The sequence below is a fragment of the Nematostella vectensis genome, chromosome 11, assembly GCF_932526225.1.
Source record: "Nematostella vectensis chromosome 11, jaNemVect1.1, whole genome shotgun sequence".
Taxonomy (NCBI): domain Eukaryota; kingdom Metazoa; phylum Cnidaria; class Anthozoa; order Actiniaria; family Edwardsiidae; genus Nematostella; species Nematostella vectensis.
The window spans coordinates 16,263,760-16,288,042 of NC_064044.1; the positions used below are offsets into that span (position 1 = coordinate 16,263,760).

General features: G+C 40.0%; 1 protein-coding gene across 2 annotated transcripts in view; it reads left to right on the top strand.

Moving 5' to 3' along the window:
- Positions 1-23,988, top strand: part of LOC5504058 (transducin beta-like protein 3) — a 28,043-nt gene extending 4,055 nt beyond the window's left edge. The window contains exons 6-28 of one of the 2 annotated variants that reach the window (XM_032372328.2): positions 630-693; positions 1,570-1,654; positions 1,916-2,008; positions 3,015-3,092; positions 4,630-4,720; positions 6,136-6,229; positions 8,393-8,592; positions 13,043-13,347; positions 13,837-13,906; positions 15,595-15,648; positions 16,282-16,353; positions 16,892-17,121; positions 17,371-17,449; positions 18,287-18,364; positions 18,435-18,493; positions 18,826-18,929; positions 19,249-19,320; positions 19,618-19,683; positions 20,723-20,815; positions 22,521-22,555; positions 22,782-22,846; positions 23,148-23,466; positions 23,774-23,988. In XM_032372328.2, coding sequence (XP_032228219.2) covers positions 630-693; positions 1,570-1,654; positions 1,916-2,008; positions 3,015-3,092; positions 4,630-4,720; positions 6,136-6,229; positions 8,393-8,592; positions 13,043-13,347; positions 13,837-13,906; positions 15,595-15,648; positions 16,282-16,353; positions 16,892-17,121; positions 17,371-17,449; positions 18,287-18,364; positions 18,435-18,493; positions 18,826-18,929; positions 19,249-19,320; positions 19,618-19,683; positions 20,723-20,815; positions 22,521-22,555; positions 22,782-22,846; positions 23,148-23,466; positions 23,774-23,908 — 2,541 coding nt within the window. In that variant the 3' untranslated portion in view covers positions 23,909-23,988. Of the gene's footprint in view, positions 1-629; positions 694-1,569; positions 1,655-1,915; positions 2,009-3,014; positions 3,093-4,629; positions 4,721-6,135; positions 6,230-8,392; positions 8,593-13,042; positions 13,348-13,836; positions 13,907-15,594; positions 15,649-16,281; positions 16,354-16,891; positions 17,122-17,370; positions 17,450-18,286; positions 18,365-18,434; positions 18,494-18,825; positions 18,930-19,248; positions 19,321-19,617; positions 19,684-20,018; positions 20,574-20,722; positions 20,816-22,520; positions 22,556-22,781; positions 22,847-23,147; positions 23,467-23,773 lie in introns of those variants that run through there. The other variant, XM_032372331.2, reaches the window with a different exon arrangement.
- Positions 23,989-24,283: the final 295 nt, after the last annotated feature.

The following is a 24,283-nucleotide window of genomic DNA, read 5'->3' on the forward strand; positions in this document are numbered from 1 at the left end:
GTCTGTAAAGACCTATGCACTGGATATATGTTTTATTGCTTTTATAAAATAACTAAGACACAACAACCCATGATCAAAGAGATAAAGAGATGCATTCATTTTATTTGTCAAAAGCAAAATCTCCTTACATACGAATGTGACTTGTGACCAGAATGTTGATTTTTTCATGTTTGCTAACTCCCAACTCACAAGGTATCAGGTACAATCGACCCAGGGTACCGTCGCCCTAATCACACTGAGAAAGATCGCCCCACCCAGAGAACGATTGCCCCACTCAGATAAAACCATGTACTCGCATGGTTCTGATGATAACACAAGGGTAGAGATGGTAGAGACCCTTTCGAAGTTTTTTTTCTAATTTTGTTTTTGTTTAGTGATGGAAACAAACTTTTTACAGACTTCGGAGTCTGTAAAAGCTTGCAAGTGTTGCGTTACTCGCTGTCCAAAGCCTGTCTGTACTGTTTTTTTACAGACACACTCATATAAAGCTTTCAACCAATCAGCGTGTGAGATACATTGGTGTTTTTTTATAGATAATAATATGACTGCATATCCTCCTCAAAAAATATTTATTAAAATTAGTTTTATTTTTGTTTAGTAGAGAAACCCATTTGGTGATATTTTTGTAGGCTGTCCATGTGGCACCTGTCTCCTCCATGTGTTTTGATGCAAGCTCTACTCTGCTTGCCACAGGTAAGCCTGCCTTGCTTTGACATCGTCTTTTTTTCAGGTCCAGTACACTGAATAATGTGACTAGTGTAAATAAGGTGTGTACTGCATTTCTGAGCCATCTACAGACTTGCAGACTAGTTTGGTGAAAGTCATATTTACCACATTTCTAACCAATAGAAAGTTCAGTCAGAGCGGAGCGGAGCACCCATGGACATGAATAGTTTAGAGAAAGTGAAATACTGTGTTAAAGTTACGGTACCATGGTCATGATGGGGCTCCCGTGGCAGACTCACCTGCCTGTCAAACCACATCTACACAGTCTCACCCGCCTATCCAACCTCCTCTACACACTCTCATGTCTCACCCGCCCGTCCAACCTCTACACACTCATGTCTCACCCACCCATCCAACCACCTCTACACACTCTCATGTCTCACCCCCCATACAACCACCTCTACACACTCTCATGTCTCACCCACCCATCCAACCACCTCTACACACTCTCATGTCTCACCCCCCGTACAACCACCTCTACACACTCTCATGTCTCACCTGCCCGTCCAACCTCCTCTACACACTCTCATGTCTCACCCCCCATACAACCACCTCTACACACTCTCATGTCTCACCCACCCATCCAACCACCTCTACACACTCTCATATCTCACCCACCCATCCAACCACCTCTACACACTCTCATGTCACACCCGCCTGTCCAACCTCCTCTACACACTCTCATGTCTCAATAGTGTATAGCAAGCCTTCACTGTTAGTAGATATCCCTTTCAGCACAAGCCTTTTCTATGTATTTCTGGGCTGACAGCAGAAGCCTTTCCAGGTTGTGGAGAGGAAATGTATTATCAGCTTTCTCCATAATATGTTCCTTTTTATCCCCAGGCTCTAGCGATAGCACAATCAAAGTCTGGGATATTATTAAACAGTATTACACCCATAGTCTGAAAGGCTCAACTGGAGTTGTCAGGTTGGTAGAAATGTTGGGCTATTGATATTTGTGCTGATTTTGCAGTTGCAGATTAGATTTATTGCCCTTCTTCTGTACATCCCCTATCCTCTGTCATGGTGAAAATTTGCCAAAGCGCATCGTTTTCAAAATAACAGCCGAGCATCTGCACATAGAATTATACAACATGGTGGGAAAATCAGCAGTTTTCACTGTTTGCATGGGACTTTTTTCTAATGTACCAATGAGTCAATGGTTTGTCTAATGTGTGTTTATTTTCAGTCTTGTTAAATTTCATCCTGATCCAAAAGTCTTGCAGCTATTCTCCACATCTGATGACTGTAAAATCCGGGTCTGGGATCTTGTCAAAAGCAGGTAAGTGTTTGAGCGTGTTGAAAAGTGTTTTTTTTTTCTTGGGAGGGAAGGAATAAATGAATAACAGGTGAAACATACTGTATACGGTTGAAAAAGTTGCTTAGTATGATATGGGATTTTGTTTACTTTGGAAATTGGATTTGTTTACTTTGGATCCTTGTTCTGTTTGCTAGAATATTCTAGAGTAAGGACGCTTAAGATGTTATTAGGTATATTAAGAAAGTGTATATACTGCAAGGAGTCTCTTAGTGAGTGGTGAAAGTTAAGTGTGTGTGTGTGTGTCGGGGGGGGGGGGGGGCAAAGTGGCAAGCTAAGTGTTGTGCTAAGTGTAAATAAAGTGAAACAGCATGACAGTGATGCTCATCTAGAGGGAACTCGAGAGCGAATAACAGATTTATGTAACATCTTTGTGGAAAAAATTGTAAAGTGGATAGATAAAGATAGATAGATAGTCTTGATTAAAATTTTTTGCAACTTCTAAAGTTGAAAAATGAATTATTTACATTAAAAAACAAAGAAATAGGAAAAATTAAAATACACTTAAAAATTACGGAAATCCAGCCTTCAGGGCATTGTGTACAATGAAACTGTGCTTAAAGCGGAGAGTTTTAAAGTTCAGGATTATGAATTTATGTTCATTACATATTCACAATCATAAAAGTCGGTAAGCAACTTGTGCAGCCTGTTGCTTTTTTCCGCTAAGATCTTGTCAAAAAGCTGTATAGTGAGCGCTTCACTACATTCACTCAGTCTAACCAGACCACCGTTTTCGTGTAACGCAACCAAAAGTCTGTTGTGTACTAGATTGCGTTGGAGTGTAGTCCACAACATAGTGATAAAAATCCTTGATTCTACAAACCCAAAGCCAGCTTCAACTGTTCAAGGCAAGCCAGCATTTAACAGCTGAAGGGTCCTGCCTGTCAGATAATGCCTGCTTTTATGATGCCTTTTATAGATGCTATGTTTGGTATATATACATTATACCTCTGCTTTGATATATTTTCAGATGCCTCTGTGTCCTTGAGAATCATTTTAGTGTTGTGACATCTCTAGCATTCGACCCATCACATTCCACCATGATAAGGTAGGTATGATGCCGTCTGCATTAATGGTAACATTCGCAACCAAAAGATGAATAATCGTTACCAAAGCAGGAAAAAAAGACAGTACTACAAGCATTTTTGTGCAGCAGTGTAATACTATATTTCTCCTACCTAATCTTTTTCCTACATAAATTCTTCAGTAATTGTATGTCCCATAGCATCTAACCTTTCCCTAAATCTTTTTTTCTATATTCTTCAGCTACAGTACGATAACCAGTTCCGTAGCAGTCCTATTTCTGTATCACTTAGCATTTGTTTTTATCTTTTTGCCTCGAATATTGTATTGTCAGGGAACTGACCCAGGTCACGGAAGTCAGATGAAAACAATACCTTCTTTAACAAAAATGTCCTAATTTTTTTATATGAATGCTATAAGAAGAAAGAATGTCTCTTTATTTGAATGTTTTTTTTTCTGGCTTGATGCGATTTTTTCGATTTACATTGCTTTTAGTTTTTTGTGCTCACCAGAGGTTGTGGGAATAGTTCCGTATCACCCTGCGCCCATAGTGTGTTTTTGGTTTGACTGCAGATATAAAGCCGTGAAAAGGATTAAAATTTGATTATACCCTTCTCAATTAATCATTTTATTCCCAGTAATGTTAATTCTAAACGGTTAATTTTTATTATGTGAGCCTTTTATTTCAGTCATTCTGCTGAATAAAGAACTTCATTTTAAAGAAAACCTAATTGATATTGTTAGCGCTCGATAAAATATTATTCTATATTGAAATGATTACTGAAACTGTGATTGATATATCAATATGCTAGAATGATTAAATATGACGGCCAAGATTAACCTTAGTTAAATCATTAGCTGGCAAACATACAAAGGGAGGATCCCAAAGGAATATGGGGTTGCAGAACTACAATAAGGCATTGGCAGCCGTAGCATTCACATTTTGTTATTGTAAACAAAAACGGCTTTTTGTTGAGCTCTTGTGCATGAGAAATATCAAAATAAATCACCCAATTCTAGGCTCACCTTATAATATACATTTTTGCATTTTGTCTGTTTTGTTGTTTCAGTATTTGTGTGGGTTGTGGAAGTACTCTATTAGACCGTTTTGTTTCTTGCAATATGGATTTGTTAGCGACACGCGAGTGAAAACCCATTGACGATTGTTGGTTTGTTAACATGCTGCATTGCGAAGTTAAAACCATTTTTATAAATTGATTAAGAGCTAAAAGGAAGGGATTTGATATGTTATTCAGTAAGTCTGTTTTTATTGATTCTAAAATGAAAAAACTCGTACCAGACTAGAGAATTTTTTTGAAACGGAACTATACCCGCTGCTATGGAACTACTCCCACTATTCTGCAAACAGAAAATACCATATAAATCAATTTAATTTGAAAATGTGTAGTCTTTTCTGTGCATATTATATGCATGAAGAAATTTATAGTTGTCTTAGAAAATAGAGCAATTTTAATATGAAGTGATACGGAACTGGTTATCGTACTGTACTATATGTCCCAGCTACTAAAATTACCCTAAACCTTTTTTTCTATATTCTTCAGCTCGAGTCGAGATAAAGTCCTGAACATATGGGATATGGCAGACATGTTAACACCCAATAGAAGGCCTCCTAGGACTATTCCTTGTTTTGAGGTATGTACATACAGTATATGGTCATGTTTTAAGGTAGTTAGGAAATAAACCCCTTCTGGCGGTTGGGATATCTGCGAATAATGTCTGTTGTGAATTTAAAAGAACATTTATTTGAAGACGGATAATGATTTTGTAGTAGTTACAGTTGATTTCTTGATCTGCTCGCTGTCTCTGTTCACTGTCTTCTCGTTCTATCGTTCTCTCGTACCAGCATGTTTCATACCGTTTTATCAGGAAAAGGCTAGGCGTCTATTTACACAGCTGCAACAAGTATCTATTGTGATCAACTAATCTCTTAATTAAAAATAGTTCAGATAATTAGATCTCAGGAATAATTTACATAATCACGATTGCTCAATCTCCGACAATGTCCAAGGATGAGAAATGGTACCAAAAATAAACAGTTGGCTGAGAAGCAAAGCTTTGAGGGCAACTGTGAAATTTTAAGGACCATTTATCATCCACCGACATTATCCACCTACTGTATATCACAGTGAACCAAAAAAGGGGTTTATTTTTTTTAATCCCAGTGCCTACACTGAAAATGCGAAAAGTGTCTTCTGCCTGCGCTGACTTGCACTGGAATACAGCCACGATCATGTGCTGTTATTTTTGCCATGCGACAACTTTTCTTTTAGACTACAAGTTCATATCAACTGATGGATTTACACCTAGACTGTTTTTTATTCTGTTGAAAGCTGGAATAGAAATTGAAGCAAAAATTCTGATTCTGCTCATGACTGACGTGCATGGGAATGACCCCACAAGCTTGACGTTATCGCCTGATACTTGCCCTAGTGTGTAAATGTGCACGTGACCTGTATTGACCAATGTGTGCCGGTGAAAATTTTATCACTTGTATATAAGTACATATATGGTCATGTTTTAAGGCAGAGTCGAATTCCAGTTTTTGGTGTATTGTATTCATTGTTCTGGTACAAGATTGCGACAGTTTGGGCTTTTTGATTCTAGTCATGTTTTAAGGTATATACATGTATGGCCTTGTTTTGAGGTATGTACATATATGGTCATGTTTTGAGGTATGTACATATATGGTAATGTTTTGAGGTATGTACACATATGGTTATGTTTTGAGGTAAGTACATATGTGGTCATGTTTGGAGGTATGTACATATATGGTCATGTTTTGAGGTATGTACATATATGGTCATGTTTTGAGGTATGTACACATGGTCATGTTTTAAGGTATGTACATATATGGTCATGTTTTGAGGTATGTACATATATGGTCATGTTTTGAGGTATGTACATATATGGTCATGTTTTGAAATGTGTACATATATGGTTATGTTTTGAGGGTCATGTTTTGAGGTATATGATCATGTCATGAGATTTGTTCATATCTTATTACTCTAGAACATATTATTTATATAAATGCTTTCATTTTTCTTCAGGGTGTAGAGTCTGTGGAATTTTTACCAAAAGGTCTATCATCCAAAGTATGTGAGAAGAAAGATGAGCAGTATTTCGTAACAGCTGGAAATAAAGGTATCAGCTCCAAAACACCTGTTTACCCATCATATCAAAAGTTGTTTGCTGAAAATGTAAATATCTCTAAGAAGTCATTGATTTTTTGGGTGGCACAATCACACGTTCTCCAGCTTTGGAGGCAAGATAACAAAAACAAAGCAACCAATTATGCTCTTACAAATCGGCCCAATGGTTTCTATGTTAGAAGGACCTATTTTTTATATTTGACGGCCACAGCCATTTCACTGTGTTTACTTTGCATTTGGAATACCTGCCTGAAAATCTTATATTTATTGATGAATAGCATATTTATAAATATTGCCAATGGCTATTTAGAAGGGGTGTGATATGTTGGCTCTGCTTTTCGGCAGTGCTTCAATCTGTATAATTACCATGGCTTGACAGCACCTTGTGCCTAACGTATTTACTCAACTATAATATGCACTTATGTATAATACGCGATCTGATTTTTTAGGTTATTTTCCAAATTAACACATTGACCCCTCAACCGGCCTGTACCGGCTTTGGGAAGTACCCACAACCCAAAAAATTCATAAATGCAAAATAAACACAACAAGATGAAGATACTCAGGCATCAGTCTAAGGGATAAATGGTCTTGCAGATATGCATCCAACCAAGGTGTTGGCATCTACTCTTAAGCCAAATAATAGCACAGGTTCTTTGACAAATCTCAAATCGAACAAGGAGAGAAAAGCAGAATCACCCCTCTCAATAAAACGCTCAAAATACCACACAAGGGAGAGAAATCAGCAAACACAGCTCAATACACAAATAGATACCTTTATTCTGATCCTCCAGGTACATTTCCATGGCCTCAAAACACAATGTCCACTCCTTGAAGGATTGTACAACCACGAAGATGTCTTTACGTATTGCAAAGCATTCTGGGAGATCCAGGGAAAAATTCACGAGGAGAGGGCCAGTAATCACTCCTCTCCCCAAAGTCAGATGGTTTTTTATAAGTCTTTTCACCCCGAAGCCAAACAAATCAATTCCAGGTCATACAGACCCAGAATAGCAGTGTAAACAATTTTGGAATCAATTTGGTTTCAGAAAAGACAGCATTTGGAGAGCTGTGGTGATTCATTAGAAAATTATTTTCTCATCCAGGCAAAGCCAAACAAGAAAAAATCATCATGAATCCACCTTTGCTTGCAAATATCCATAGGCAAAGCACTCAATTATGCCCCAAAAGACTTTATGATGTCCTGAGACACTCTCCTAATATGCTCATAGCTGAATTTTTGATAAAAAATACAAGCAACCATCAACTTGTGCTGGCTTCAGCACATCGACGAGGGATTAAAAGTGGGGACCGCAAAGCACTGCTGGAAAGCTTGGATACCGCTGACTAGGTGCAGCTGTGTTTGACTTTGACGGGCTGTATAACTCAGAATAGGGGGGGAGGTATCTGTTTTCAGTCTGTTTTTTGTAAATTCAGCTCAAAAAAAGCCAGGAGTCAATGGGTTAAACAGTAATTGTATTTGATACTCAATATTCAATACTTAATATTTTTTTAACAATTTAAATCAGTTTACAGCAATGCTGCCCGCAAAAAGGTAAAGCTAATCGAGGCGGGCAGCTCGAAAATCCTAGATGAAAAAAATTTGAGAAATGATATTCAAAACCGGTAAAAACATGCTAGAGGCATAAATAAACAGTATTTTTATGTTCAAGTTATACATAATAACTTTCCCTTACAAACGATTTATCAGCTTCGTCATAGCTGTTGGGGTCCTGATAAATATGATCACCTTTTGTGATGTCCTGGTTGTTAGAGATCCCACACTTGAGGATCTCACGATTGATGCTTTTCCATGTGCTTGCTATCCATGAACAAAATGGATCTTCCTAATCTTACTAAGTCACGCAGAGATATACCTTGACTAACTTTTTTTTAGATCGAATTACTGAAGAGCTTTCTTAAGTTTTATTATTATTTAGACTTTTGCCTCACAAACAAGAAGTTTTATGTATAATAGGCACCCCCATTCAGGAGGTCATTTTCGCATGAAAAAAAGAGTATATCATACATAAGTAAATATGTCAATAAGAGTCTTGATAAGACACCAATAATAATTGTATAATCTGAACTATCCAGTTCTTGGTACAATTCTGAATAAATAGCCCTCCGCCGCCTTCCTGTGTTATCTTTTCAGGAAGACTTTGTTTCTGGAGTCTAAAGAGTGGCCAACTAGTGCACAAGCTTGTTGTGGTAGAGAACATGTCAGATGACTCTGGCCTCCAGCAGCTGCTGGTCCATGCTACCCTTTGCAGGAAAAGAAATGTTGTCATGGTCATCACCCACGATCAGAACATCCTCATGTATGATCTAGAGAACTTCAAAAAACTAAAACAGGTTAGTTGTAATAGTGGAGCCTGGGGCCTAGCTCATAGTGGAGCCTGTCGCTCAGCAAAAATGTGGTTTAAATCTCTCTCTTTTGAGCTCAGGAATATCTAAGGGCTCAGGAATATGTAAGGGCTCAGAAATATCTGAGAGCTCATGAATATCTAAGGGGCTCAGGAATATCTAAGGGCTCAGGAATATCTAAGGGCTCAGAAATATCCAAGAGGCTCAGGAATATCTAAGGTCTAAGGAATATCTAAGGGCTCAGGAATATCTAAGGGCTAAGGAATATCCAAGAGGCTCAGGAATATCCAAGAGGCTCATGAATATCTAAGGGGTTCAGGAATATCTAAGGGGCTCAGGAATATCTAAGGGGCTCAGGAATATCTAAGGGGCTCAGGAATATCTAAGGGGCTCAGGAATACCTAAGGGCTCAGGTATATCTAAGGGGCTCAGGAATACCTAAGGGCTCAGGAATATCTAAGGGCTCAGGAATATCTAAGGGCTCAGGAATATCTAAGGGGCTCATGAATATCTAAGGGCTCAGGAATACCTAAGGGCTCAGGAATATCCAAGAGGCTCATGAATATCTAAGGGACTCAGGAATATCTAAGGGGCTCAGGAATATCTAAGGGGCTCAGGAATACCTAAGGGCTCAGGAATATCCAAGAGGCTCATGAATATCTAAGGGCTCAGGAATATCTAAGGGCTCAGGAATATCTGAGGGCTCAGGAATATCTAAGGGCTCAGGAATATCTAAGGGCTCAGGAATATCTAAGGGCTCAGGAATATCTAAGGGCTCAGGAATATTTAAGGGCTCAGGAATATCTGAGGGCTCAGGAATATCTAAGGGCTCAGGTATATCTAAGGGGCTCAGGAATATCTAAGGGCTCAGGAATATCTGAGGGCTCAGGAATATCCAAGAGGCTCAGGAATATCTAAGGGGCTCAGGAATATCTAAGGGGCTCAGGAATATCTAAGGGTTCAGGAATATCTGAGGGCTCAGGAATATCTGAGGGCTCAGAAATATCTAAGGGTGCAGAAATATCTAAAGGTTCAGGAATATCTTAGAGCTCAGGAATATTCAAGGGTCTCAGGAATATTAAAGGGTCTCAGGAATATCCAAGGGTCTCAGGAATATCTTAGGGGCTCAGGAATATTCAAGGGTCTCAGGAATATCCAAGGGCTTAGTAAAGATGGGCTTGAGTCCAAGAAAAACGTTAATATTTAAATATAATTTTACCCCTATCTTCTTCCTAGACTAAAAACCTTACAAATGCAAATCCGTATTCTAATTGGAGTGTTTGTTAAACACGAGGTTCCGGTATAAAAGGTTCAGCTCCGACCAAAAAAAATGGCGTCTTTTATAAAATTCAAAATGGCGTGTCAGAAGCAAAGAAATGGGGGAGCGTAAACTTTTGGCAAGAATACTAACTAAAACTTGAAGAATATTGTTTAAATAAAAATAAAATATAATTTAACGAGTAAAACATTCAATACATTCAGTTTCAAATTTCGCGCCTAAACGAGCTGCCCAACCAAAAAAGAACAAAATGGCCGTTTCGACTTTGACCCAGCTTTTACTCTTCCATACGAACATGAGCCCCTAAACATCATCAAAAGCAGTACTTAAGTAATATCTTGATATGGGTAAGAATTTATGTGTAAGCCTTCTGGCTTCCACACAACTCAAAAACCATTATAGAGGCCAGCACTGAACTCAACAAAAAGTGTACACACCTCTCTTTACTTCTGGCCTTTCGCTTGAGCTAAATGAATGTATTAGCAGTTTCGTAAGCAGCGTTTGAGAGGGCAAATTATTTGAAAAGTGGCCAGAGAAGCTGATATAGATTACGAGGGATAAAGTACTGTTGTAGTGTAGAAAGATCAAATTGGGTCCAGTCTTTTCCCTTCCACCTACAACGAATTAGTAGAAGCTATGTTTACAAGCCTAGAAGATGAAGCATTTTAAAATTATGGTAAGCTCTTTTTTTGCAAGTAGTATACCATACTGTACCTTCAAACTTACTCACATGACAAAAAAATGATAACAAATTAGTAAACTTATCTGAGTAAGTATATCACATGCTGTACCCATCTCGTGTCCCTGGATATATTAAAAAAAAACCTCCAGAGAAATTAAATTATTTTATTTTCTACAATGGTGTGTATGTATATGTAAAAAGAGTATTGACATTTCTGACATCTTCCATTATTTTTGTTTGCTTACAGTTCTCCATGAGAGATACTGTTAACCTTCTTAGGTGAAAAGTGTAGGGAAAAATACATTGAAGGTGGAAGGAAGAAAATAATGACGTTAGATTTTGTTAGTGCTGTTGCTTTTGTTGGCTTAAAAATGTTATTAGCATATGGTTGCCCCCGCCCCAAACATTTTTGGGGATAATATAACATCCTGACCCCCTCCATGCCACCTGGCATCAATTAGTTTGCTTTCATCTTTGACTTTATTCCTCAAATTATAATTAAGATTCTAAAGTATACACTTTCAAATATAAACACACACCATTGTTAGCGGTTCATGTGTGCAACGAAAACAAATTTTGCTAATTATCATAACATAACAATTTTACAGATGGCAGCACATAAAGCAATCATGTAAATACATACCCTTTTCTGCTTTTTCGTTGCAAGTTCTTACTATGCATATTGCATAATTCAGTTTTCTAGAACATCCTTGGAATAAAGATTTTACCCCATTGATCTGGTATTCCAATCAAACGCAAGTAATTATTGGTTTTACTTTTCAAGCTAAGGTGGTTACCACAGGGGTGCACACACCATTCTTGACCACCTTGACCAGATTTTAAGACCTTTTTTTTATAACATCAACATACAATGCCAACCCCCAACTCCTTTTCCTCAGGAAATCCTGGCTACTCACTGTCATAGGATCTCAGCTTGAATTTTTTTTCTGGTGTTTTTTTTTTCTTGTCTACACAAGCGAGTTATTTATTTTCTCAAGAATGGAAATAGAGTCCGATTTTAAATGATACATTGATACATTAGAAAAGGGTAAACAACACAAGTAAATGGTATAGAGCTCATATGATGAAGAACGTAACATCAACACCGAATGGTCCAACTTTAGTTAAGCTTATAACAACTCGGCAGAGAAAATACTAGGTAAGAAAAAAAGAAACAGCAAACCCTGGATCAGTCAAGGTTTTTGGTCCATGATCGAGGAGAGATAGCACCTAAAGGTTCAAAGAGAAAATGCGAAGTCGGAAAGGATCCAAAATAAACTATGGATGAGATATGAGGAGAAAGATAAAGACGTCAAGAAGAATCTTATAGCTGATAAAAGGAAATGGCTATGACCAGATGGATTGTGCTCAGAAAGTGGTAGATATGGGAAATATGGAGACCCTATACGAGATAACGAAGAGTAATCTGTAATGATAAGCCCCGCAATTCCACCGCTACCAACAGTCAACCTGTTATGAAAAAATACCCAAACTAGCAGGGTACTGCTTACAACATCATTTTCATGGACTTGTATTGTTTAGAATCAAATACATAGACTAAATTGTACTTGAAAAACATGATGTTATTTACAGATGCATTAGATTAAAACTAGACAATTGTAAGTCAAAATACAGTTTATAATAGGGCTGGTCTCTTCCGTTTTGAGAAATTATTTATTGCCCTGCCGTTATAAGAATTACACTTTGACAATATGCAGTAAATATAACTTAAAATTTAATAAGTAAGAGTGTGGGTAGAATTCATAATTGTCGAAGGAATTCTTTTGGAAATTTTATTTTCCTTTTTATTTCAGACATTCTCAAAACGCCATCTCAAAAAACATAGCTAGGAATTTTGTCACATCCATCAAACATTAGAGAGACCCAAAAGTTTATTATTTTAGCTAAGCGCAAAGGGCAATTTTGTTATGCGAATGAGAGGTTTGGAATGCGAAAATGGCTTGATGAGAAGAGCGAGTTTTAATCCTCAAAATGTCTTGTTTTGCTTATTCATTGAAGGTAGGATGTTCCTGGTACTCTAATGCAAAGATACAAAGAGAAATATATCTGTCATCTTCACCAGTTCTACATTATTTTACGGCCACTTGCTGCAAGGCACGCCATGAAAAGTGTCAGGTTCCCCTCTGAAAATCTCATCGATTTTTGTCACTAAAAATATAATTGAATTATGAGCTTGCTAAAAAGAAATAGCAGAATTGCAAGAAAAGTGTTACCTTTTTATCGGCTTTTGAAGGATGTGGAAGCTCAAACTCGTAGACAGGCGTAGTTAGAAAAAGCAATGGCGGCGATTTGAATTTTTATGGGAGCTCCGTGAGGTCTCTACACTCTAGGTGGTTGAGTGACACTGAGACCCCCCGCGAACTGTTGGGGTTTGCCTTTTATTACGGAACCTTGTTTTTAAGCTATATTTATGCTGTAGAAATGTGTACATCTTCTAAAGAATTCCTCATTGGCAGTTTGTTGGATACAATGATGAAATATTGGACATGAGCTTTGCTGGCAAGACCAATGACCATCTGGCGGTGGTAACCAATAGCAACCAGTTGCGCCTGTACAACCTAGAGACGCTGGACTGTAGGATGGTTGAGGGCCACTCTAAGATGATCCTCTGCTTGGACGTCTGTGCTGATGGCACTAAGATAGTGACAGGATCAAAGGACCACACTGTCCGTGTATGGGACGTGAGTGACTGCAGTAATCCGAGGTGTCTGGCAGTTGGCAATGGTCACACTCATGCTGTGAGTGGTGTTGCATGGTCAAGGTGGGCTCATACTGTATACTGTACATTACATGCCATATGTCACACACAATGACATTTGTAGAGTATCACTCAAGATACACTAATACTCTTGTTGCTTGGTTAGTTTGGAAATACCTGGAAATTGCCATAAAAATCATTCAGAAGAACAGCACCTTTTGGTGAATCTAAAATCAATTTTAACAATTAATTGGACATTCTGCATATAGCTAAACACCAAACAAACACGGTAGACATTTTTCATTTATTTTATAAACTATGGAGAACATTTGCTTGGTATTATATGGGAATTTCCCTAAACAACCCTCATTTTGTTGTTAGCTTTTCCTTCTTTCTAGTAAATAAGTTTAGATTCCTGGATGCACCCTAGCATATTAGCCATTCAGTATGACTTAAGTATGAATTTGAAGCTTCAGAGATCATGGCAATAAAAGTGCAGTTCTCTTTTCTTGACAGACATGGAGCATGGTATAATTTTTACTTGCCTTTTAGGACAAGTCAAAGGTTTGTCATAAGCTGCAGTCAAGATCTGACCATCAAAGTGTGGGAAGCCACCAAAAAGGTACTTATTGATAAGCACTTTATGCTGATAAAGAGGTGGTAAGGATATTGGCATATATATCTATTAATATCGTGCTGATAATAGTGTAGCATAATGGTATGATCACAATGATGTTGATACAGTAGCTATTAATATACCATGACAGTGATACCATGACGGTGATACCATGACGGTGATACCATGACGGTGATACCATGACGGTGATACCATGACGGTGATACCATGACGGTGATACCATGACGGTGATACCGTGACAGTGATACCATGACGGTGATACCATGGCCGTGATACCATGACGGTAATACCATGACGGTGATACCATGACGGTGATACCATGGCCGTGATACCATGACGGTGATACCATGACGGTGATACCATGACGGTGATACCATGACGGTGATACCATGACGGTGATACCATGACGGTGATACCATGGCCGTGATACCATGACGGTGATACCATGACGGTGATACCATGACGGTGATACCATGACGGTGATACCATGACGGTGATACCATGACGGTGATACCATGACGGTGATACCATGACGGTGATACCATGAAGGTGATACCATGAAGGTGATACCATGACGGTGATACCATGATGGTGATACCATGACGGTGATACCATGACGGTGATACCATGGCCGTGATACCATGACGGTGATACCATGACGGTGATACCATGACGGTGATACCATGGCCGTGATACCATGACGATGATACCATGACGGTGATACCATGACGGTGATACCATGACGATGATACCATGACGGTGATACCATGACGGTGATACCACGACGGTGATACCATGACGGTGATACCATGACGGTGATACCATGACGGTGATACCATGACGGTGATACCATGACGGAGATACCATGACGGTGATACCATGACAGTGATACCATGACGCTGATACCATGACGGTGATACCATGGCCGTGATACCATGACCGTGATACCATGACGGTGATACCATGACGATGATACCATGACGGTGATACCATGACGGTGATACCATGACGATGATACCATGACGGTGATACCATGACGGTGATACCATGACGGTGATACCATGACGGTGATACCATGAAGGTGATACCATGAAGGTGATACCATGACGGTGATACCATGACGGTGATCCCATGACAGTGATACCATGACGGTGATACCATGGCCATGATACCATGACCGTGATACCATTACAGTGATACCATTACAGTGGTACCATGACAGTGATACCATGACGGTGATACCATGACGGTGATACCATGACGGTGATACCATGACGGTGATACCATGACGGTGATACCATGACGGTGATACCATGACTGTGATACCATGACGGTGATACCATGACGGTGATACCATGACGGTGATACCATGACGGTGATACCATGACGGTGATACCATGACGGTGATACCATGACGGTGATACCATGACGGTGATACCATGACGGTGATACCATGACGGTGATACCATGACGGTGATACCATGACGGTGATACCATGACGGTGATACCATGACGGTGATACCATGACGGTGATACCATGACGGTGATACCATGACGGTGATACCATGACGGTGATACCATGACGGTGATACCATGGCCATGATACCATGACCGTGATACCATTACAGTGATACCATTACAGTGGTACCGTGCTTATTTTTGTTTTCTGTTAGGCTGCAGAAGAGAGTTCTATGTTTGTAAAGATGACAGTAAAAGCCCATGATAAGGTACACAACCAGCATTTTGTAGAAAAAAAGATGTATGTTTGAAACTCACATCAGCTAAAGCAACTTTTATGTAATTACAATTTTTAGTAAACTACACAAGAAATTCATATAATGTTAGATATTCACGAGACAATTTTCTTTCTACTTGCATTTGTGTCCACCTTAACCTATTAACCCCTCAACCAGCCTGTACCAGCTCAAAAAGTACCCACATGCCAATATAATTCATAAGTGCAAACTAAAAAACAATAAGATAAAGATACTTATACATCAGTCTAATGGATACATGGTCTTGAAGATACAGTATGCATTGTGAATAATGCAACGAGGTATTGTAAGTGGCTGGTAGCTTTTGTTATCAGATGAACAAATATAATTATAGATTTGAATAGCACTCAAAAGGATAGATATTAACAGACGTTTCGAGGCTACTGCCTATTTATCAGTGCATCCAACCAAGCTGATAGCAACTACTCTTCTGTCAAAGTATAACTCAGAATATCACTTGATAGCAAAATTTTAACTAGCTGCCCCTAACTGCCCCTTTACCGTGTTACATTGTTTCCTTATTTTAGGATATCAATTCTGTAGCAGTCTCGCCCTTTACCGTGTTACATTGTTTCCTTATTTTAGGATATCAATTCTGTAGCAGTCTCGCCAAATGACAAACTAGTGGTGACCGGCTCACAAGATAAGACAGCAAAGGTCAGCAAAGAAAATAGACATGGTGTACTGCATTGTTTGCCTTTTCGCCTGCAGTACTGGTGATTGGGGTGTACTGGTGATTGGGGTGTACTGGTGATTGGGCGGTACTGGTGATTGGGGTGTACTGGTGATTGGGCGGCACTGGTGATTGGGCGGCACTGGTGATTGGGCGGTACTGGTGATTGGGGTGTACTGGTGATTGGGCGGTACTGGTGATTGGGGTGTACTGGTGATTAAGTCTGTACTGGTGATTGGGGTGTACTGGTGATTGGGCGGCACTGGTGATTGGGCGGCACTGGTGATTGGGCGGCACTGGTGATTGGGCGGCACTGGTGATTGGGCGGCACTGGTCATTGGGCGGCACTGGTGACTGGGCGGCACTGGTGACTGGGCGGCACTGGTGACTGGGCGGCACTGGTGATTGGGCGGCACTGGTGATTGGGCGGCACTGGTGATTGGACTGTAAACGTGGGTGGACTGTACGCGTGATTGGGGTTGGGATTGGATGTATTACAATAACTCACTGTTACTTGCACAGGTGTGGCGTATAGCTGATGGGATCCTCATGGGCGTTGCCAGAGGACACAAGAGAGGGGTGTGGTGTGCCCAATTTTCCCCCTTCGACAAATGCATTGCCACAGCTTCAGGAGACAGTACCATCAAGATTTGGTCGCTGACGGATTACACGTGTGTCAAGACATTTGAGGGCCATAGCAACTCAGTCCTTAAGGTGGTGTTTATCTCCAACGGGATGCAGCTTATAACCAGGTAACCATGACGACATAAAATTTTACCATACCCATGATGCACTCTGGTGGAAGCACTCGAAATAGTTTGTTGATTAATGTGCCTGCATTTGTAAGCAAACATGAGGGTTTTTAATGTGCTGTAGATTATTATTAGATGTAGATGTAGAGTGAATAAGTCAATAATGCACTCTTTCTTTTTCTCTTATGAATGTTAATTGGCATCCTTTGAGAAACCTTTAAGTTTTTGAGTTTTTGTCTTTTTTCCCAGTGGCACAGACGGTCTTGTCAAGTTATGGACAATCAAGACTAATGAATGCGTCCAAACCTTTGACGAGCACCAAGACAAGGTATGTACATGTTATACAGTAAATAGCCGTGTAAAAATAGCCTTTTATAAGAACCTAGCATTTTCAAGATGAGGTTCTTTTAAGAACCTCATCATGAAAAGATGAACGTGTTAAAACACGTTCTTATCGAGGTACCTTTTGACAATTCAGGCTGTTTAGGTTCGTAATTGGTTCTTATTTTTTTTTATACACCAAACAATTACAGTCTGTAGTCACAATGCTTGCTAACTTTGACAATAACAGTAAATGCTGAACACAACATATTAGCCCATGTTGTATTAACTACAGTATGCATCAAACATTTATGAAAAGTAATTTCAAATCAGAAATTTGATAAAAGAAGATTGAGTGAACTTTCAGATAAGAACCTTTTCTTCGCCACCACGTAGATTCGTTTCTAATATAACGGATGGTTAAAATGTCACTTTTTACGCCTTTAATTTCTTAATCTCCATGTTTTTATGCGTGAGTTTTAACTGTACCACCTAACTCTGCACTGGATCCTTTAATAGTACAAACAAATCGATGAGTAGACAGTATGTTAACGCTTTCATATATGCAATAATATGCATTCTCTTGGTTTTTCGCCTCCTTCTTGAGCCTAGGCTAAGTTAACCGTAAATGTTGTATAATCCATAAACGGTACTCGTTGTTAGCACATGTATATGGATCAGGTCGATTGTTTCATCTTTATTTGCATGTGGTTGTGGCCTTATTATTATTATTATTGTTGTTGTTATTATTATTATTATCGCCTTTTTATCCCTTAGCCTTGTTATCGATTCATTATTATTTTTATTTATTTTTCCTTAATGTTGTGCTTTGTGACAAACGTAGGTGTGGGCGATAGCAGTTAATAAATCCCAGAATGCATTTTGTTCAGGAGGCGCTGATTCTGCGATCACTCTTTGGAAGGTAAGTTTGGGGGGTGAAGGAGGTATTTTGTTAAGTCTAAGGCAAACTCTCTCCGATTGATGCATTTTAGGACGTGACTCAAGAAGAGCGACATAAAGCCCAACAGGAAGCAGAGGATGTTATACTGAAGTGAGCACCTTCCAATCCACCCCCTTCATACCGCACCACTCCTGCTTCCTATCCCCAGACCTCCCTCTTCGTATTGACACCCCCTCTCCCCTTCCTATTCCAGCCCCCTTCCTATTCCAGCCCTCCCCCTTCCTATTGACACCCCCTCTCCCCTTCCTATCCAAGCCCTCCCCCTTCCTATTGACACCCCCTCTCCCCTTCCTATTCCAGCCCTCCCCCTTCCTATTGACACCCCCTCTCCCCTTCCTATCCCCTGTACTCCCCAGTGTGGCGTCTAAACTAGTATGTGGTGTTCCTAACGTTCAAATCTTGGGCCGTGGTTGTTTCTACAGGGAGCAAAAGCTCTCCAATCTTGTGCACGACAAGCGGTACTCAGAAGCGATCTCTCTTGCCATTTCACTGGAGAAACCTTTCCGCGTCCTGAATGTCATCAAAGGTAAGACCCAACCAACGTCAATCAAATATCACAAGTGTCCCAAATATCACAACTGTCCACTCACGCCTCTATACACCAAATATCACAACTGTCCACTCACGCCTCAATACACCAAAATATCACAACTGTCCACTCACGCCTCAATACACCAAAATATCACAATTGTGCACTCACGCTACAATACACAGCAAACTAAGGTGTGTGTGTGTGTGTGTGTGTGTGTATGGGGGGGGGGGGAATCTGAAATAAAAATAGACATTATATTATTGTCGCCATTTCTTTGATATTTAACTGTTTTGACTTATTTTTGGTTTTCTAGATATGCTGACAGCCGAGAATGGGATACAAGAAATAAACACTACCTTAAGAAGTCTCAGACCAGATCAGATAGGTACATACACATCAAACCAGATCAGATAGTACCTATCAAACCAGATCATATAGGTGGATGAGTTACTCATCAAACCAGATCAGATAGGTGGATGAGTTACCCATCAAACCAGATCAGATAGGTGAATAAGTTACCCATCAAACCAGATCAGATAGGTAAATACCCATCTAACCAGATGTTTGCTTGTGTTCCAACGAGAATTGAAAACTATTGGCGATGCGAAAGTGGAGTCATCAAGAGATATTCAAATTTTTATGAAATTGCGTGAACTTCTATTGCTTTCTTCTTGTTCCATAGACATGATCCTAAAGTTCATTGTAGAATGGAACACTAACGCCAAGAACACTCTAGCTTCGCAGACAGGTAAATTGTAGAGAAAGAATTTAATGCTGCACTATGCATTGTGATTAGAATATTATTTATCATCTCTTCATATCATATTGCGGTTGCTAAGAGTAAGGAGACACCAGGAGACAGTATTTGCTCGGAGTGGATTCCAAATCAGCTACAAGGCAAAGTACTTATGCAAATGACTATATTACAGCGGTTTTGGAACATACGCGTCCTTTGCCGTCAAACAAATTCTACTGTAGTGCGCTGTCAATCAAGCAGGAGAGGGGAGGCGTTTACTATCGTCGCCCGGTTTTACCCGCTCCGCCATTTGGCATGCGAGTACCAAAGTTTTTCTTTTGTTGCAGTTTGGGTATTCTCCGCTGATTTTTGGTTCAAAATAACCAAAGTATTCGCCAATACATTGAGATGATGGAGAGGTAGTTACTTGAGACCGGAAGGCTGATCGTCATGAGCTCTTAACGTTGCCAAAACGTTCAAACGGAAGGTGTTGTTTTTATATGAAAACACGCTATACTTCACGATCCCTCAAGAAGAAAATCAAAAATGATAATAACGGGTTAAGCAAAATAAGTTAAATTGCGATGGACGGCAAGTTAACGGAAGCTTACCGAATCGTATTCTTCTTCCCATGTCTTCGTAACTTGACCACTTGGTGACTTGATAGGGTCCTGGAAATTTAACAACTGTAGCAAAATACAAACTCTTATTCTTTTACTCGTGTGCACGCAGGGAGCGGGTAAAACCGGGTGACGATAACGAAAGCCTCCACTTTCCTGCTTGATTGAAAGCGCACTACAGCAAAAGTCAAATAATGACGTAGATTTTTTTTACAGTAAGGGCCGCGTGTGATTTGAAACGCTTTGCTTGTGATAGCTTAATGTGGACATATTATGCCGATAGAAATTGATGATTTGATTACGCAACGTAACTTGACCCTTTTTAAGTAAACACTGAGAACGCGTATTTTAGCCAATTTAGAGAGGACTTCGTGGTTGGCCCCCTGTCCTTGCTTGTTGTTAGAAGACCGGTGTGTTCCTTGTTCTTGTAGTCATGTCGATAATTCTGAGGTCCACCTCACCCTACGAGCTGATAGACAGGCCCAACATGAAGGACACAATCGAAGCATTGCTGCCCTACACAGGTATAGTCAATTTTAGTCAGGAAGTTTCACCAGTATTTATATTTTAATGGCATGGGACATTGTCGTATGACTTACTGTTTTCTTACCGCGCTTCCTGATTGGCTGATTACCATGGTATATCACCGGCATCACTGCCTTCAGTGGTATTCACTTCCTTCGGGTATGGTATATCAGACATGGTATATCAACATGTTATATCACGCATGGTATACCAGACAGGGTTTATCAGACATGTTCATTCAGACATGGTCTATCCAACATGGTCATTGAAACATGGTCATTCGGACATGGTCTATCAGACATTGTTTATCAGACATGGTTTATAAGACGTGGTATATCAGGCATTATTATACATTGTGCTCACTGTGTCGATTCTGATTGGCTATACGCGTGCTTTATTTTGAGAATCTAATAAGTGATTCTACGCGCGCATTGCATATTGGGCGTAGGGCGCGAAGATTAGGCCCCACTTACGGCTGGATCAATGGTCACACACGCTTGTCCGTGACGTCACCTCCGATATTATGCAATTTCTTTGCATCTATTCGTGCTATAAAACACCCATAAACACTAAAAAAAGTAAAAGGAATACACGAGAAAGTACACTTTGTGCAAAATCATCGTCCGAGTGAGCTCGCTAAATTGGCAAAGTAAGAGAAAAGTGCCAACGGATGTTAGCGATCACTCCCTGGCCCGTCAAAATGTAAATAGAAATACCTAGTTTGCCTTCACAATCTCCGATTATTAACTTAACAAAAAAAAAAAAAAAGATTTTGAAAAGCTGTAAAATATTTCCCCCATCCTACCAAGGCCGGGAAGTTTGATTTTCTCGCTATCCTCACACATTTTCGAACTTTTCATTGTTCTGCCGTCGCATCATCGGTCAAGGTTTGTAAACATCCCGATAAAAGCTCGTATTTTCAAAACGGGCGATTTTCCGAAGCCGGTAGGAGAAACACACTCGTTCTGTGTAAAATATAATTTCAAGCCAATGACAGGGAATACCAAAACCTCTCTACAAAAACCATCGGATTTCGGATTTAAGACTTCAAGCTTCTTACTTGAGCCTTCCCAATTGTTAGCGGTCTTCTGCATGAGAGCTATCCAGGCGCTTTCCTGATTGGCTGAAATTTCAGACCATACCAGTTATCCAGCCGTTGATGGGGGCACATACTGCCGGCTCACAGAAACGAGCTGGAAATCGAGCCTATGGCCTCGTCTGATTCAACTTGTCTCGACATTTTTACGGATATCACTGAAACCTCATTCAATAATTGTTTATGGTATATCAGGCATGGTATATCAGGCATGGTATATCAGACATGGTATATCAGGCATGGTATATCAGACATGGTATATCAGGCATGGTATATCAGGCATGGTAAATCAGACATGGTATATCAGACGTGGTATATCAGGCATGGTATATCACACATGCCAAGGGGTTCCAGCCATCAGGATACGAGTCACGAGACATATTACGAGGAGGGAGGGGACAAAATGAGTGTCTACGATATACGACCTGGATTCCAGCCATTTGACCTTTTTGCTAAAGGCACCCCTGGGTGTATTTAACAATTTGATCCTATCCCAAGGTACCACGTGTTTGATTGAAAAAGTGTTGATTGAAAAAAGGATCAGTGATAAATGAATTGGGGGAAACAAATTCACAGAGGTTGAAATTTTGTTTATCTCTCTTTTTCAGAACGACACCTGAAGAGAATTAACCGCCTGTTGCAGGTAAGAGCTGCCCAGTGTGTCATGGATTGACGTCAACGATTAAGATGATCATGTTAATAAAGAGAGCTATATAGGGAGTGATGGTGGTTATGATAATTATTATAATTAGTATTAAGGATACTTCTCATGATAATACTAGTGGCGAGAGTTTAGTGATGATACTTTTGGTATTGTCTGCGAAGTACAAGCAATAACTAGTGTTCTTTTTCCTTTTATATCCTTGAAGCAATCGGAGTTTATTGAGTACACGTGGCAGCGGATGAGGCTTTCTTCTTCGCTAGATACTGTCAGGTAAGAGTTTTTTTTATCGTGTGCGACTCGGTACAACTCGGAAGCGACTTGGCACAACTCGGTAGTAAATCGGTAGCGCGGTGACCACCGAAGCGCATTGTCATGGTGACCACGGCTTAGTGACGCACTATAACTTGGCATCGCTCCTTTAACACAACACATTCCACTTCTCTAGAACCCATGCTTAGTGACGCACTATAACTTGGCATCGCTCCTTTAACACATTCCATTTCCCTAGAACCCATGCCTAGTGACACACTATAACTTGGCATCGCTCCTTTAACACATTCCATTTCTCTAGAACCCATGCCTCTCCATCTGGTGTCATGGAAGGAGAGACTGGAAAACCGGGGAACAAGCGGCTGGCAGAAAACAACAACGACAACAATGTTGCTGTAGAGAAGGAATACACTATCAACGCTGAAGAGCTACGCGGTACGGGGGGTACCATTGACGACCGCGATGCCATGGAGGGAGGGAAGGGTGAGGTCTATATTAGCCAGATAGAGGAGGAAAACGAGAATGGTAATGAAGGCGAAAACGCGATACCGCCCGAGATACCGCCAGATCAAGACAACACGAAAACAGAAAAGAAGAAACGACCTGTCCACGAGTATGAGGTACGGTGTGATTTCAGAAGATTTTTTTTGTCGTTTGATTACATAGTTTATTGACATTTTTATGGGCAACTCCCATTGAAGCGCGTCGGGAGATATTGTTCTAATTAATTATAATTACCTCCCTTTGAGGGAGGACCTCGATTTGTCAGGGTTGCGTTTTTACCCGAAATCGTGTTTTGTTAATAGTTAGGTAATATAGTTCAAGATGTCACTCATTTATGACCCAAGCGTAAATATCGTGGCTGATTTTATACCGATTTCCGCCTATGAATTATGATCGTCTTAACTTTCTGACTTTTTTTTATAGCTTTCACCAACAAGCAACAAGAAACCCAAGAAAGAACCGCCAGGCGACACCAAGCAACCGAAGTCCAAAACCACTAGACCTTCCCCTCCTAGGGAGAAGACGAAAAACGTTAAGCGGAGAACGCGGACTTCGTGATCCCAGAGTGTATTCCATTCTTCAGAAGCCCACGTACACTATTGACTATGTAGTTAAAATAAACTGACCTGGAAGTTGAAGTGGTCATTGGGTCATTATTGGCTGTTATTCACCGTACGTGGTGAGGGTGGTAATAAACAGTCGATTCACAAAAGGTTGTCGTCAACAGGATTTACGACTACGCGACAAGCCCGCATGTCAGCATGGGTAAAACCACTAAAGCGCCTGGCTGCATATATTAGCCACCGCATACATACACCTATTTCACAAAAGGTCGTCAGTGCAAATGGCAAATGGTAAATAACTTTGAGTACTTATTATTCGTAAAATTAAAGGTGTTGAAGTCCAGCAATTTCAGAGCCAAGCATTGGTAAC